Below are 17,162 nucleotides of genomic sequence, written 5' to 3' on the forward strand. Positions count from 1 at the left end.
GCCATGTGTTTGACCCCATGTCTGAGTGGGGAAGGGGCTGGGGCTGGTCCCATTCCTTCCCTTGCTCCTTCCTGGAGTGCAGCTTGGATGAGGGGCTGCAGGTCCAGCCCTCCTCTGCCCCTGGGGTTTGGAGAGGGATCAGGAGAGGGTCCAAGCTGATCCCCTGGGAGGTGGGAGGGGAAGAATGTCACTTCCCATCTTCCATCTGTCACAGGTGTTTCCATCAGAGAGCAGATGGGTTTGGCAGCTCCCAAAGTGCCCCTCCAGACTCATCCCAGAGTGTCTCCCTCACCAGCACAGCTCCTCTGCCCTGGTGTGAGTCTCAGGAAGTGCATTAGCTGTGGGATGCATTTCATCAGGGATTTCACTTGGGGAACCTTGTCCCCACAGGTAACAGCCCTTCCTGCCACTTCCATGTAACCATCAGGGAGCTGAACTTTTCCAGCTTTGCTGGGGCTTGTTAATGATGCACTGTGTGGTAATTAGCACTTTCATCCCTGGTTGCAGCTTAGAGAGCTTTCTCATTAATCCCTGACATTAGAGGCCAATTTTAAGCAATACACATTTTTCCATGGAAACTCCTCCATCTTATATCTCCCTGCCAGCCTTGGAATCCCTTCACACCACCTCCTGAGGAGTGTGAGCTTCCAGATCTCACATCAGCAGAGTGGAAGATATCCAAGGCAGATTTGGGGTTGGCCAGGTCTCCTGTGCATGTTCTCTATCAGCTCTGGTGCCACAAAAGCTTTGATGGATGATGGTCTCAGCTTTGGGACAAATTTCAGGAGGAAATGCCCTGGAATGAGTCTTTCCTCTAAGGAGAAAGGGTTTCAATAACTCTCTTTTCTTCTGCCAGTGAGAGAAATGGATACCGGGGATGAAAGTGAAAAATAGTAAAACTGTTTATTCACACAGCAAGGTAGGCACAAAGCACAGAGAGAAAAAGAGGGAAGGGAAAGGGAAAGGGAAAGGGAAAGGAAGAAGGGAACCTTCTTGCTTTAAGATTGCTAAAAGCTAATCCCACAAAAAGAACAATGCAGCATCCCTGATCCACCCTGGAGAGAGACAGATTGTGCCAAAATCACACAGGAGCCCAAAGTTCCCTGCCTCACCCCCCCAGATCCATCTTAAAGCTACAGCAGCTGTTTTCTGGACTTAAAGCAAACAGTTAGGGAACAATGCATCATTATAAAATCACCCCAAAATATGGCTGCTCTAGAGCTGTTTTCATCCCATAAGAAAGCCCATAAAGGAAGACCTTGTGGGTCCCCCTTGTGGGACAATCACTGTCTCTTGCTCCAAGGAGCAGCACTTGGCTGTAACACTGTAAGAATATCTCCTGAGCAGGGTCATGTAGAGGACTTGGGGTCAGACACAGCCCTGACACCTCCCAGACTGGGCAGATAGGGAACTGTGATCCTGCCAACATAACCAAGCACCTGTGCCTCTTTCCCAGGGTTAGTCACAACAGGAGAACACCCAGGATTTCAAGGCTCCATGTCCTATGATGTCCATGCTGTAGCTGCTGAAGCACAGTCCATCTCAAACCAGAGCAAGGCATTTCCTTGGGCCAGGGTGAACTCACCCCTTGGGGGAAGATTTGACTTGGGACCAGCAGCACTTGGAATCATTTCATATCCCAGAAGGCTGGGATTTCTCCTTGGCTGGGAAAGAGGGTCAGGAGAAGGCTTTCCTCAGTTGATGGACTCTGCCTGCAAAAGCCCATTGAGTTCATTTCCTCTGTGATATTGGGTTCCAGCTTTCAGGGCAGCAGAAGTTTGTTCCATGTTAAAGCCAGTTCTTGTTCCATCATTGCTGCACTTGTCCAGTTTCATCCAAGTTCATCCTCTGTTAATGTGATGCTCAGAGGGGAGTCAGGTTCAGATCGCCAAATCCAGACAGTGTTGTGAGGTGGCTGGTTGGATGAGGAGTGCATAGAAGTGCCATAGAGGTGATAATTCACAGCATTATGTACCAGCTAACTTCATACAATTGAATTTATTGGCTGTTCTCACCCTGGATCAAATCACCTTGAGGCACACACTGGCCTTTCCCATCCTCCAGCATCACCCACAAAGTGCACTCAGGTCCTTAAATAAAAGGAATTTGCCTTTGCCTGAGGCAGGAATAACCCAGATTGTTTTCTCCAGCATATCCCTTATGTGCACTGCAGGAACTTTATCCCATTCCACTGTACCTGAAGGTCTGGACTGGGCAGGGCCAGCCCAACAGGCAGCTCCCCTGGTGTTGGCTGAGCAGTAGTTGGCCTTTGTTCAATGCACATCCCAATGTTCGAAGGTCCCATCACCCTCTCAGTGTGGTCTTTCCCAGTTTGATTTTTCCAGAGGCTGATGAGTGATAGGGAAAAGTGAGCTGGTGGGTCATGTCATAAAGAAAAGGCCTTTGCATGCCTTATTACAATTCACAGGATCACTAAGGTTGGAAAAGACTTCCAAGAACATTGAGTCCAGTATGTGACCAATCCCCATTTTGAGACCAGAGCACTTGAATGCCACATTGAGTCGTTCCTTGAACACTTCCAGGGATGGGGACTCCCTCTCCTGAGCAGCCCCTTCCAATACCTCACCATCCTTTCAGTGGAAAAATTTCTCCTGCTGTCCACCCTGAGCCTCCCCTGACCCAGCCTGAGGCCGTTCCCTCTCCTCCTGTCCCTGTTCCCTGGGAGCAGAGCCTCACCCTCCCTGCTGGCCCCTCATGCCAGGGACTTGTGCAGAGCCAGACAGCCCCTCTGAGCCTCCTTTTCTCCAGGCTGAGCCACTTCAGCTGCTCCTGGTGCTCCTTCCCCAGCTTTGTTCCCTTCTCTGGACCTGCTCCAGCCACCCAATGTCCTTCTTAGAGTGAGGGGACCAGAGCTTCCCCCAGGGCTGGAGATGCTTCAGCAGTGCCCTGCCCCAGGCTGTGGCCACACTGGTTTTGCTACAAACTAGGTGCTGTTAGCTCTTTGGCCCCTTGGAATCTCTGGTTTGAGATGGTACATTGCATTTAACCTCACCTGCTCTGCACTCCCTAGAAATCATTCAGATAGAGTTCCAAGCTCTGTAGTTCCAACCCACTTCCTCAGGTTGTCCCAGCCTCTCTTCTGGCTGGATTTACCTTGGTCAGGTAAAACCAAATCTTGATGGTCATATCAGCACACGAAGAGCTTTCCCTGGAGGAGCATGGGGGATGGCAATGGCATCTGTTTTGCTTCCTGGTGGCAGCCTGCTTCCCTTTGTGCTTCCTTCCCTCCCTTCCTCACTGCCTGACTTGTTGATCTCCTGTGGAAGAGAGGTCTCCAAGCACCTCAGAGGAGGGACCACCCCAGCCTGGGGCCTGAAGAACACAGCAGGAGGGTGTTCTCTGTCACTGAGCACTTCACTAAGCCTGGGGCAGCAATGACACCAAGTGGTGGCAGTGGACTTTCACTGACATCCTCTGAGCCAGCTCCTCCTCTGAGTCCATCCCACAGCCAAAGACACAAATGTCAATTGTGTCCATTCATCTCCCTCCGTGCTCTTTTCCCATCCCTGGGGTGATGCCTCAGTCTGTGGGGGAAGGCCAGGGACAGCAGTGGGCACACGAGCTTGCAGGGTTTCCAGAGACACGTGTCTCAGGTCTGAGCACCCTGGGAAAGCCGTCCCAGTGACCTGGAGGGGCCTCGTTGCATCTCTGCTTGCAGAAACAGCAAGTTCTGCTGTGAGCACAGACTTGAGCCCCAGCAGCTGTGTGGAGGGTTACCCTCAAACCAGAGGAGAAACAGGAACAAATCAAAGCGGGGAAAAAACCCCAGACTGAAGAATTTACTCATTTTCTAAGCTTGGTGACAAAGCTTTGGTCCTGGAGCTTTACAAATAACATGACCAGGTGAGTGATAGGACATTGTGCATGATGTGGGCCAGCAGGTAAACATCAGAAAGGTGAATGACAGGGCAGAGCCAGCAAATTGCCAAAAAAATATGAGTTTCCTCAAAAGCTTTCCTGACCCTCTCAGTTTGTAATCTAAATTCAGGAGGGAATAGTGGCTTAGGGCTTGAGTAGTTGTTTGCCTGTGAGGGAGAAATAAAAACATTGAAACAGCTGAGCAGTGGACCCAGGCCTCATACACAAAGGTTTTCAAGCCCAAGGTAATCCAGTCTGAACTCAGCTCATGGGCAGATGGCTGGACTACAGAGCTGCTGAGATTTTCTCCAGCCTGAGTCATCCTGTGCTGGTAGGATGGTGCCCAAGGCAGGTACTGGGCACTCAGGTCCTAAGGGCCCCAAGTCTGTGCAGCAGTTCAGAGGAGGAGGATGGAGATACTCCATGGTGGAACACACACTCCTTGTGAGTGGAATGGAGCACTGCCATGGGGCTGAGAGTCACCTGCAGGACAGCAGGGCGGAGGAGAGGTGCTGAAAGTAAGCCTGGCAAAGGGGAGGGGAGGTGCCTTCCCCTGGTGCAAAAATGCTTGGGGAGGTTGTTTTTTTCCAAAACCTGAATCAAACACTTAAATGAATTAACAATAAATTATATTCCCCAGGGCAAGCCTGATCTTCCCATGACAGCAGTCATGACCTCACCCTTCTTTGTCTCAACCCAAAGGAGAGTGATGGGGGCTGGGGATGGACAGAGGTTCTGGCTGGGTCAGAGGGAGAATGAGGACCTCAGCTGGGATCCTCATGGCCAGGAACCTGCTCCCCCTCCAATGAGCTGGACAGGGTGGTCCCATGACACATCAAGTGAGGAGCCCCATTAGGCTGTCAGTCCCTCACTGCTGCCTGAGGGGCATCTGGTTTCCTCCAGTGCCAAACACAATCCACAGTGTCATTATTTTTCTTGCTAATAATTAGTTTTAAGTCAAGGCTTTACTCCAGCTAATGAAAAGGTGAGCTGGGGGTCACCCACATCCCAGAACACAGCAGCAAGTCTGGGCCAAAAAGCAGATGTTAGGGGAAGGATTCCTGCATGAATGACTGCAGGACAGTGGAAAAACTCTTGAGCAAAGCTGGTGGCTAGGAGGCCATGAAGGACTCAAAAAGGGAACAGCACAGGTGCTGCTACAGGTGCACAGTCACCAGCAGGATGTAGAACCTGGGAGGCTCAAGGTGCTGCTCTTCCCAGGGGCTGCAGCCAAGCAACTGCTCCAGTGAGGAAGAGGAGGCCTCACAGGATCTGAACTATCCTTGAAGAGATAGGGAACATGGTGGGAAGGTCTCCTACATGGCTCTGATTCCTCTAGCAGTTATCAGCATCTGCAGATGCTGGAGCATCCCTTGGCTTGGTGTGACGTGGCTCTGAGGTTCCTGTCCGTGGGTGAAGGGCTCTCCTCCTGTGGGATCAAAGGATCAGGTTGAATTTATCAGCAGAATTGTGGAGAAGCAGAGGGTGAAAGTTTATAGTTTCATTTATGGCATCACTCTGGGCTCTGCTGACAGGTTTTGCTCTTCCTTGGGACATGCCCAGGGCCATGGAGAGGCTCCAAGGAAAGGCTGACACAGTAGCAATTGCTCAGCTGGGAGGAGAGAAGGCTCAGGAGAGCCCTCAGAGCCCCTGCCAATGCCTAAAGGGGCTCCAGGAGAGCTGGAAAAGGACTTGGGCCAAGGGCTGGGAGTGATAAGACAAGGGGGAAAGGTTTTTTCCCACTGCCAGAGGGCAGAGTTACATGGGATATTGGGAAGGAATTCCTCCCTGTGAGGGTGCTGAGGCCCTGGCAGAGGCTGCCAAGAGCAGCTGTGGCTGCCCCATCCCTGGAGTGTCCAAGGCCAGGCTGGGTAAGGCTTGGAGCAGCCTGGGATAGTGGAAGGTGTCCCAGCCCCTGGGACCTGGAATAAGGCACAGGGTGTGCCTTCCAACCCATTCTGTGATCCCATGGCCCCCACAGGTGGCTGGCAGCCATGGGGTGCATCTGGAGCAGCACTTTCAGAAGGTATGGAACCAGTGTGCTCATGGGACTGTTCCATCACCTATTTCAGCTAGGTCCCATCTCCCTTCTCCAGCCATCCTGCACAAAAAAAGGCCCCAGGGTTGTACCTCTGTCCCTGTGGGTGTTAAACTGCGTGCAAGAGGTGAGGGTGCATCAAGCCATCCTAATCAGACTGAGAGTTTGATGGCCAAGGCCAATGAGCCTGTGGTTAACCCTGAGGTGCCACAAGGCCAGGACTCTGACTGAGCCAGAAATCCCACCACTGACAGGATGAGGTAATATCCCCAGCAAAGAGGGTCACAAAGCTGCTCCAGTGGTGAGTGGTGTGATCAGCTCACCCAAGTGTGCTGTTTTATCATGCCAGGGTCTCCTTCAGTGAGCAGAGGCTGCAGGGACTGAATCCACCCCCCGGGCTGTTGAGAGCCAGGAGCTTCCCCTTCACCCTGCCCCAAGGTGCTCCCCCCCACCCCTGCACAAGCCCTGGGGGTCTGCCTTCCTACCTCCACAGAGGGGTCTGTGCAAAGAGCCAGTTTATTCAAACAGGCACATCAGATGTCAAGAAAACACAGAACATACAGGAACTATACAGGGAGGCTCCGCTTTTCACACACACCATCACTAGTAACAATATTTCGGAAAGAATAAATAAAAGTGATGTTGCTATAGAAACCCACAAGGACGATGCTCTCCTCCATTCACCACACACAGCCGACCTTGCAGACCTCATCCTCCCCAGCTGCACCTCTTCAGCTTGAGAAGTACTTCTCCAGCACCTTCGTTAAAAGCCCCGTCTCCTACAAAACAAGACACAAGGGTGAGACGTGGGGTCATGCACACAACCACCACCTCAGCACCCACATGGGCACCATGGGGCAGTCAGACAAACGTCCCATGCTGCAGCACCATGGCACTCTCAGGGGTGGCACACAAGAAAGACGGAGCCAGAAGTCTCCCAGCTGTGCTCCAAGGGCTGAACCGTGACTCAGACGTCAGAGGGAAACTTCATCCCCGTATGGCAGCAGCCACTGGGCTGAGGTCCAGGGGAGAACGTGAGAAGGCAAAAAGAGACAGAAAACACAGCAGGGAAGAGTCACAGAGGGGTTTGTGGGATTGGCACCGACCACAGGTCCCAGAGGTAGGTAGGGCAGCAGCTGCCCTCAGGCAGAACGGCTCTCCCTATGCCCCTGGAGCTGCTCCATTCCACTCACATGGTCTCTGCATCCTGGGAAATCAATGCCACACACCCAAGGAGGTGACAAAGGGTGGGAAGGATCCTCCTCTGCCAGCCCCATCTTTGTCACACAGAGCAACACGGCAGCACTGTGAAGCCCTGACTCCCATGCACGGCTGGAAAGTTGAGATGGAAGCGACAGATCCTGAGCAGGGCACGGACCGGGAGTTGAGCAGGGCAGAAATATGAAAAAAGCCTGTGAGGAAGGTGGGAACACGGCACACAGATCAGTTCAGGCTGGGTGCTGACACCTGGTGTCCAACAACCGTCATGCTGAGGGGGAAAGCTGTCAGGGCGTCAGGAATTCAGACTGGCACTGTGACAACCACAAGAGCAAGAAAAAATAAGGTCACAGAGAACAGTATAACATGGACAGCACTCAGAGGCACTAGGGAGAGGCAGTTCTGTAATATCCATAATAGAACAGACGGGAGGATGCCCTGGGGATGGGTGGGAGAAAGGAGCAGGAGGACAGGAGCTGGGGAAGTGAGGTGCTCAGAGGCACCCAAGGAGCAAAACCAGAAACAGCATCCAGCAAGGTGACACAGGGGTCCAGGGCACTGGCCAAGGAGAGGCTTCAGGCTTTGGGAAGAGAAAGTGAGCCCTGGGGTCTCACAGTTGCAGCTCAGCTGTGATGCCACATGTGGGCACAGCATCCCACCTTGCCCTAGAGATAGCAGGCACCGAGGCAGGCACTGGCCAGGGCCTGCATGGCCACAGACAAATCACCCTCCAGCAGCAGAGCTCTGGCACCCAGTGCTACACCTGGCCAGTACCCGCCCATGAGCACTGGGAATGAGCACTGGCAGGTCTCGGGCACCCAGCTGGAACCTGTGGCACAGCACCAGCATCAGGGCAGCCCTTGCACAGGAACATCTGCAACGTGAGCAGCGATGAGAGCCTCAGGGAGCACCTTCACCAAGTTCACACCACACACTCAGAAAGAAGGCAGGGCGGCACATCTACCAGCTCTCCCATGCTCTCAACAAGCACCCTCCTGCTCAAAGGTTCCTTGGGGGGGTGGGGAAGGGTCCAGAACCTCCACAGCCCTCATCTCCTCTCCAGCTGTGTCCAAGAAGCAAACACTGCAGCAGCCCAGCAGAGCAGTCTGCACAGGGACTGGGGTGGGCTGTGCTGTCAGTCATGCCCAGCTGTATCTTCACTGTGGAAAGCCCTCTACCCACTGGGAACAGCTCTCTGGGATGCATCAGTTTACCTTAATCTGCTGAAAGTGAGTCCAAAAGAGGTTTGAACCATCAGTGGCTCTCTGTCTCCCAATCCTGCACCTCTGCTCCACCTGTGCCAAAGAGGAGCAAGCCCTGCCTAACCCTGCACAGCAGAAAACAGCTTTACCTGCATGTAGTGCTACTGAACTGCTCCCCAGGTGTCTGGCTTGGTGGGACAGCATGGCTGGGATTGACCTAAGAGGATTCCATCCTTTTTAAACTCACAGTTACTTCCTGCAGCAACTGGAAAGGGTGAGACACCAGGGAAGTGTGCAGGAGGCAACAGACAAGCAGAGCCACCTGAATTCCATCTATGGATGCAGAAATTCCATCCATGGACTGAGCATTTTGATCTCTACACCCTGCCTGAAGATCTGTGCCTGTGCATTGCTCCCAGGGGCAGGTTTTCCACTGGGAGCTGAATGAGCTCCAAGGTAAAAGCCACAGTGAGGCTGAGGATCTGCTGATACACAGTGGAACCAGTGGAGCTCCTGCCCTCCCCCTGCTCCCCAAAACTCACTCTGCAGCAGCAGAAGCAATGCACACCTACCTTCTGCAAGGCTTTGTGCCCTCAGCATCGAGGGATCCCACCGCAGTGACACAGAGCCAAAGCCTGACAAACGCCTTTCCCTTCACATATTTCACACACATTTTCCTGCGTCCCTCTTGGTCTCCTACTGTGCAAATAAGAGGGAGAAGGGATTTCCCTGTCCTGGGCAAAAGAGACACCATCCTCTTCTGCATCTGGCTGGAGAAGACCCAGATGCTTATTAACATTACCAACCACGACTGCCACAGCTCCATCGCAGTGTTACCTGTTCATCCTCACACCCTTCCCAAGCACCTGAGACTATTTGTCACTGCCCAGCTAGACACAAGCCTCAGGACACTTCTCCTCTCTCCATTTATGGTTGGTCTCAAGAAGTGGTTTAAGGAGGGTAAAGAGGGGAATCTCTAGCAGCTGTGCAGGTGCAGCTCAGCTGCACAGCTCCAGCACCTTTCTGCTCTGAGCATCTAAGTCAATATTCACCTGGTCAGTGAGGTCGTAGCTCCCTTGGTTCTCATCCAATAGCCTCTCTTGCAAGAGGATTTTCAGGAGCTCCCGGGTCAGCAGTTCCATCATGTCCTCCAGCAGGGCTCGTAGAGAGGGACCAAAGACCATCGGCACCGCAGGCTCCTCCGGAGTCTCCAGGTGCGGGGAGCCCGTGACGCTCTTCTTCCCCATGAAGTGACCTGCAGGAGCACTCACGGTGTGCCCAGGGCTCCAGCTGAGCTGTCATCGGCCACCCTGCACCAGCAGCTAGCCCACCAGAGCACCGAGTGACCTAACGCCCAAACCAGCTGCGTCAAGAGAAACCCCAGAAACCCCAGTTTCTCCCTCCATGTGCGATTCTTGAGCAACTTCCCTCTGTTCCTGCCGACAGGATCTCTGGGGTTACACGGATGCTGCACCTCATATTCAGGGATGCCGGACCTGCTGCCGTGGGACGCGGGTGGAGATGACTTCCCTGCCCTCCCCCTGCCCATCGCGCTGCTGCCAGCATCCCCCTCCCCTCGGGCAGCCCTGGGACCGTGCCCCGCACTCCCCCGGCCCGGTACCTGTGGCCCAGAGGTTGCCGCGGGGGTTGACCTTGATCTTGGCGGCCTGGCTGCGGTGCTCGGCGAAGTCGAGGTGCACGGCGGGTCCGAGCGCGGCTCCGCAGAGCAGCAGCAGGAGGCAGCGCAGCGCCATCGCGGCCCGGCACCGCTGCTGCTAGCGCTGACACTGCTGTCTAAAGGGGCGGGACAGCCACAGCCCCGCTCCTTAGAGCCTCGGGGCGGGACCCGGTACCATCCGCCCCGCTCCTTAAAGCCTCGGGGCGGGACAGCCACAGCCCCGCTCCTTAGAGCCTCGGGGCGGGACCAGGTACCATCCGCCCCGCTCCGAGCCTCGCCGTGCTCTCCCGTGCCATCCCAGCGCTCGGGCGGCGGGGCAGTGACAGACACAGTGATAGACTCATCGCTGAGTCCGATCCCCGTTCCCAAATCTCTCCAGGGCCTGTCCGTGCTTCCACCTTCTCCGAGGTGGAAGGTGCACCGTTTTGCACCGGAGCTCACCCATGAGCGGCATTTCCAGTTTAGCTCCAAGCCGTCTCCAATTCGCGCCTGACCATCGGGATGGATAATCCGAGGATCCTGTCCTTAAGGACCGGCCAGCTCTGCCCAGCTCCTCCACTTCCCAGAGCAGCTTCCCAGAGGATCCCACTTGCTGCAGAGCATGAGCACCCGAGCCTGGGTATCACTCTTCACCTTTCCCACTCCGAGATTTTGCAGACCACGATTTCCTGATTACTACATCCAAACCTTCCGTGGATAATCGTGTTCCCCATGAGCTCCTCCTTTTCCATTAATGGGATGGAGCTGTGCCCAGCCCCATATCGGGGGCCTGAGATAACAGACTGTGTGTGCCCAGGGCTCAGGTGAAGTGAATTCCAGGAGAAACTGGAAGCATTCAATCAGAGGGCCCCAAGGCAGAGGTTTTACTCTGTTTCTTCTTGTTCCTGGCCTGCAGCCAACAGGGATTCCTCCAGGTTCCATTCTTACACAGGGATACTCCCAGGTTCTGGACCACAGCAGGTTGGGGTGAGGTGTACCAAGGGTCAGACACAGTCCTGGCAGGTCCATAGTGAGGAGGAGGGCCTGGGGCGAGGTCAAGTCCCTCAGGCACTGCTGAGCTCCCTGTCGTGGTTTTAAACCACTAACTAAGAAAATTACTTACTTCTTGCTGTGAGATATGGATTAGAATAAGAGCAAAACAGGCATACAACTTAAAAGGGAAAAAAAAAGAAATTTTATTGACAAACCACAATAATAAGAACACCAGAATAAACTTCCAGAAAAACCTTTCCATCTCCTATCTACCCACTATTCACTTGTTCACATGACAACAGAGACAAAAACTCTGGAACTCTGATGGTTAAAACAGTCCCAATTCTTGCTAGTCTTTTTACCAATCTTTATAGAGAAACAGAAGTTTCTTCCTGTTAATTTATGGAGTTTCTCACAAGAAAACTATTTTTGTTATAGTTTTCTATTGCCCTAATGTTAGCTGCTCAGAGCTGCTATTATTAGAGTTCACTCCTCCCATTTTCACATCACTCTGAAGTGTGTATGGGCCATGAGTCTAGAGATAGCATTTTTAAGGATAAGTTATTCAAAGGCAAAAAAAAAAAAAAAAAAGTCTTCTTCATCTGTTTCTGTGAGCTTCACCAGAAAACAGTTTTCTCATGGCCTCTCAGGGCTTCAAATCTCTCAACAGTTTTCTCATTGCCTCTCAAGGCTTTTAATCTCCCAGCACTTCACTATACTATAATTACTCTTTACTCAAATTTACACTTTGAACACTATTCCTCTCTAGATCTTTTATCATGAATTAAAGGAGTTCTTTTCAGGACTTCATTGTCCATCTCCATAGTTTTAACAGGGAGATATTTCAGCTTAATTAAAGCATCTTCTTAATTCTCTACTTTTCCTGAAGCTTCTTTTCTTTCCTGTCACTGGTAGTTTATAAAGTCTCTTTTCACGTTGATCTCTCTCTCTCTCTCTCTCTCTGGATAAAAAGATTAATCCGCAAGTCTTATCTGGGTAATGAAAGAGTTAAAATCTTGCCCAGGCTTTTGTAGATGGTTCGGAGATCTCTGCCGAACAGGAGCTGGAGCCGTCTGCGATGGGAAGTTCCTCATGGCTGCTCTGGAGCGTGTAGTCGCTGCTCCAACCCGCTGCAAGTCCAGGGCCTCTCTCTTTCTTCACTGAGCAGTTTCTAGTGAATTAGTTACAGCAAAACCTGCAGCCGAGCCAGAGGTCGGCTCGGCCCGGCTCGGGGAAAACCTTCCCCAGGCCCCCCCCCCATCTCCCGGCCGGGAGAAGGGGCAGGCCCGGCCCCATCCCCGCCCGGCCGCATGGCCTGGGCAGGGACGGGAGGCCTGGAGCTCCGCCACCCTCCACAGCCAGAAAACAAAGAGAACCCACAGAGCTCTGCTTTTACATTTTAAGGTAGGGTTCACAAGTTGATCCCACTTTTCAATGGCCTAAACTGCTGTCAATTCCCAGCAATGACCGATAATTGGTCAGGAGAAAAGACTCCAAGCACTTCCCAGCAACTCCAACTCTCTTAAAGGTAAAGTAACTCCATGACACTCCCACAGCACAGATCAATGATAGCCTACAGATCCAGAGCTGAGCTCAGGTGGCTCCTGGGTCCGTGTGGATAGAAGGCAGTCCCATGTAAAGACCCATAAAAGCTAATTATTGTCCTAAAGGTCCTGGCAGCTTCTGCTGGGTTTACAATTCCATAACTTTGCAGGGAGGTGCTGGTCAGTGGGGATGAGATGACTCAGATCCCCTGGGAAATGGCAGAGGGAATTCATTAGCAATGCCCTTCTCAGCATGTGCTGTTATTCAGGAGAACAGGGCTGGAGGTGACACATTCCCCTTCAGCAGCAGAGGGTCAGAATTCAAACTGCAAACTCAGCTCTAAGCTGAAGTTTTTGTTTTTGAAGACAAAACAATCCCCAAGTGTTCCTGTGTTACCAGGCATCCTCCCAAACTGTGTGAGTGTCCCCTTGGCTAGCCAGATCAGCATGGGCTCCCTCCCTGCTGTTGCAGAGATGTGCCACAGTGATGGACAGCACCTTCTCCTCCCTCACCTACCAGGTGTGACACCTCTGCCAGCCTTGTGTCCAGGTGTGCTGCAGGTCCTGGGCTCAAAAGGGGGAATCTCATTCTACCCTCTCCATGCTCCTTCCCTGTGCTCAGCAGAAGCATGCCTGAGCAGGCAGTGCTGGGCTTGCCACTCGAGGAGGCTTTAGGGGGCCACGGGGTGCATGAACACAGTGCCCCACATCTGCACCCCAGATGTGGCATTTGCAGCACTGCAGCCCCAATTCTCACATTCACATCCTGGCAGCCTCATCTTCCCCACTGAGTCAGCAGAGAGAGGAGACCTAAGGCCCCTGGTCCCAGTGGTGCTGCTGGCTGGGACCACTGTTTGGGCTCTGGTGTCCCCTCCCAGTGGCCACATGCCAGTGCCACATCCGGACAGACAGAAACAGCCCCGTCCCTTCTCTATCTCCTCTCTCAGCCCGTGTCCCTCCCCCAGTGTCCTGTGCTGACAAAACACAGCTTGAAAAGGATGGACATTATCCCAAAGCTTTTCTTCAAAACAGTTTTAAGTTCACTCATGGTGGCCAAAGTGGTAGAAATTCGGGGTGTCTGGAGAAGGCTGGGGATGTAGGAAGGGCAGGAGGAGGAAGAGGATGTGAGGTGCAGAGAAGGTGCTGGATGTGAAGGAAGATCCTGGTGCTGCACAGCACTGGCACAGCTGAGTCTGGTTCCTCCTTACTCTGGGGAAGGGGTGCTGTTTGGAAAGCTGAGCAGCAATCCTCCACTGTGGGGAGCAGCAAGCTGAAGGGTTACGTGGAGGATTAGGGAGGATGAAGCCAGGGATAAAGTGATCCCAATTACAGAGGGCAGATGAAAGAGCCCCGGGCAATTATGGCACCAACTGAAGCATGACAGGGTTAAGTCCCACTCCTTCAGTGCTCCTCACAGGCAACCCCAGGGGACAAGGGATGAGCAGTGGGAAGCTGCAGGACTTCAAACAGGATGAAGGCTTTTGCACTGCTCTAATTAGATGCACAACCAAATGCACCCAGATCTTCCTTCTTTTTCAGCTGGTGTTACTTCAGCCAAAGTGCGAGCAGAGGTAAGTTCCGTCCCAGTGACACTGCTAAGCAAGTTTGGTAAAGGCTGGGAAAAGGAAATCAGGGAGCTCCTGCCCTTTTGCAGTGCCACTGTAAATCCTCAAAAGCTGAGGGGATGTCAGATTAATTAATGAGTGCTAAGGCTTGACCTCATGATGTGTGTGTGGGAGATGTGAGCCCATACCCTGATTTCAAGTCTGGAAAGAGCACCAGAACAGCCACCGAGAGATGTTTTGGAGGCTGAAGTGGGAGCACAACTCAGGGCAGCCAGTGGGGCTTTATTGGAAAATAACTGGTGGAAGGACCCTGAGATCCAGGCAAGGCTCCAGGAATGGCAGCTTCTTCCTCCACAGCAGCCTTGTAAATACCAGCCCCAGACACCAACAGAGACACCAGATTTTTTCTGGATTTTCCAGTCTTCACAAAGAAGTTCCTAATTTTAGGGAAAATAACTGGCACCCAGGACCTACTTGGGAAGGGCACCAGGACCTAAGCTCCAGAACCTGGTCACCACCCTGGTGGGGTTTGTGGTAGATTTGCTGCCTCTCCCTCTGTCCCACTTTGGTGGGTCAGAACAAGACACTCAGCCTGGAGCCTGCTGGGACTTCCAGCATTCCAGGTAGGAACTGACACTGCAGCGCTTCTCCGCCACTTCTCTCTTCAGCTCGGCAGAGATTCACCTTCCCAAAAGCTGCCAGCCTCCAAGGCAATCTTCCCAGCTTACATATCAAAAAAAAGCTGTAGAAATCCTACTTTATAAATCAGTTTTGCTGGCAAAAGTCATCACACTGACTTCCACAGGTGATGCAGGAGATGGAGCTGTTGGCAGCCCCAGAGGTGACTCCTTGGAAATGTCAACCAGGCTTGTGGTCATGTCCTCGAGGCAGAGGAGGGTCTGCACAGAGCTCCTCCTCCCCTCTCTGTAGGATTTACCCTCTGGGGCTGGGTGACAGCAGCCCAGCACAGCCCTACACCCTCCAGGAATGTCCCTTCCCACCCAAAGCACTTCAAAGCTCCAGGGATCTCCAGCTTCCCCAGATGCCTGCAGCCAGAGGGAGCAGGGGTTGTTTTGTTCTGTTTTCTCCCAGCAATGGACACACACAGTTTACTCTGGATGGCTGCTGACCACGGAACTGACATTTTAACAGCACAGTATGTAATAACCCCGATGTTTCAGATAGTAACGCTTAACTTGGAACCCGTTGTTTTATAAATAGAGTTAAAATTGTTTTTTCTCCCTGTGCACCATTTTATATTTATGTACATTTAAATTTCATCTTTTTTATTACCCAGTCTCTTCCCTCTTCCCTTTTGCTCTTTACCTTTTAGCAAACTATTTCCCCTGTAAGGATCTCACCACCTCTTCCAGGGCTGCTTCCTTCCTTCAGGCGCCTTTGCTGAGGGACCTTGCCAAATACCTTTGGGAAATCCAGGTGGGTGATCCCTGTGGGTTCACCTTGCCCATAAGCCTCCAAATTCCTTCAACAAGTTCCAAGTTTACTCTTAGGGTCTTCTGTTCCTTACCAAACTCCTGTCCAAATAGGGATAAGATGAGCAATAACAGACCTGTGAAACAGGCACTAGTAGCAAATCCTCTAAATGCACCTAAAGATGAAGCAGGATTTCACCAGGTAAATAAAGGAAAACACAACTAATCAAAAGAAATGGATGCAAAAACTGCACAGCCAAAAGGGCCTTGCTAACAAGTGTAATGGACCAACGTGAAAATACCCTGGTTCAAGGGCTTTAAAGCTTTAAAGCATTTTGTTTTTTCTCTGCTTTGCATCCAGGTCTGGAGTCCTCAGCACAAGAAAGACAGGGACCAGTTGGAGCAAGTCCAGAGGAGGCCATGGAGATACTCCCAGGGCTGGAGCCCCTCTGCTCTGGAGCCAGGCTGGGAGAGCTGGGGGTTCTCACCTGGACAGAGAAGGATCCAGGGAGCCCTTAGAGCTCCTGACAGTGCCTGAAGGGGCTCCAGGAGAGCAGGAGAAGGACTGGGGACAAGGGATAGAGGGATGGGACAAGGAAAAATAACTTCCCACTGCCAGAGGGCAGGGTTAGACAGGATGCTGGGAAGATACTCTTTCCTGTGAGGGAGGTGAGGCCCTGGCACAGGTGTCCAGGGCAGCTGTGGCTGCCCCATCCCAAGAAATGTCCAGGGCCAGGTTGGACACGGCTTGGAGCAACCTGGGATAGTGGAAGGTGTCCCTGCCCATGACAGGGAGTGGAACTAGCTGGGCTTTGAGGTCCCTTCCAGCCCAATCATTCTGAGATTCCACACAGTACCTTTGGCACTGACCCTGCACCCCCGAGAGAGGTGGCCAGGCTGGCAAGGGAAACTCCATGCTGTGGAGCTCAGGCTTCCAGGCCCTGCAAATATCTACCTGGGAAGGCAAATATGTGCTCAAACTGATGGCTCTAATAAAACACAAATACAAAGAGCAAAGGCCTCAAAATGCCCCTATTTGTCTCCGTCACAGAGCTCCTGGTGCCAATAAAACTCTCAGTAGTGGTTAGGTTGCTTTAGCCTCTTCTTCACCATTTTTCCAAAGCCAGGTCCTGCCACATGCCTGAGGGTCTATTCTGATGCATTTTTCTCTTGTTTACAAAGATTAAATCCCTCTGTTACATCCACTCGCCCACAGTCAATAGCTGTTGTTTATAAAAGGTAAAATTTGAAATCTTGCACATCTCGTTTTCAACTCATTTTCAATTTTCATTTAAGCTGTAAATGAGTTGTGGTTTTCCCTGAGGTCTCCCTTTCAATCCACACTGCTGGACATACACAAATAACTGCTCTGCAAGAAGACTTAGAGAAGAAAATCGTGTTTTCTTCCAGGCAAATCCAGGCCCAGCTCAGAAGTGTCCCAGCCAGAATTATAGAGCAGAAATCTGACATCCCAGTTTGACTGAATCAAGGCTCAGAGAAGTTAATTTCCTCTGTATTATTTTTCCTTCAGGACTGTTTCTATGGGGAAAGGGGAGGCTGGAAAACAAAGGTGATACCAAGATGTTCAGCGGAGAGAGACGCAGGAAGGTTTTTGAATTGTTCAACAGAAAGA

General features: G+C 52.2%; 1 protein-coding gene across 2 annotated transcripts; it reads right to left on the bottom strand.

The window, feature by feature from the left end:
• Positions 1-878: 878 nt before the first annotated feature.
• NMB (neuromedin B) lies at positions 879-12,632 on the bottom strand. 2 transcript variants are annotated; one of them, XR_015275664.1, is made up of 4 exons: positions 9,959-10,873; positions 9,390-9,592; positions 6,577-6,696; positions 879-5,308 (listed from the first exon to the last, which is right to left on the bottom strand). XR_015275664.1 is itself a non-coding variant. In XM_023934372.2 (3 exons), exons 1-3 carry the CDS (start codon positions 10,089-10,091, stop codon positions 6,649-6,651), a joined length of 384 nt encoding a protein of 127 aa, XP_023790140.1. In that variant the 5' UTR covers positions 10,092-12,632; the 3' UTR covers positions 6,416-6,648. The 2 variants fall into 2 exon arrangements, 1 of the variants encoding a protein (XP_023790140.1); XM_023934372.2 differs by lacking the exon at positions 879-5,308 and having other exon boundaries at positions 6,416-6,696; positions 9,959-12,632.
• Between the last annotated feature and the right edge of the window lie 4,530 nt (positions 12,633-17,162).

This window comes from Cyanistes caeruleus, chromosome 13, assembly GCF_971803275.1.
Source record: "Cyanistes caeruleus chromosome 13, bCyaCae1.hap1.1, whole genome shotgun sequence".
Classification (NCBI taxonomy): Eukaryota; Metazoa; Chordata; class Aves; order Passeriformes; family Paridae; genus Cyanistes; species Cyanistes caeruleus.

Coding starts and splice junctions, on each gene's coding strand:
- NMB (XM_023934372.2), bottom strand. CDS start 10,091: ATGGCGCTGCGCTGCCTCCTGCTGCTGCTCTGCGGAGCCGCGCTCGGA. Junction 9,593..9,958: donor CGGCAACCTCTGGGCCACAG/GTACCGGGCCGG, acceptor GTGCTCCTGCAG/GTCACTTCATGGGGAAGAAG. Junction 6,697..9,389: donor GCTACGACCTCACTGACCAG/GTGAATATTGAC, acceptor CTTGTTTTGTAG/GAGACGGGGCTTTTAACGAA.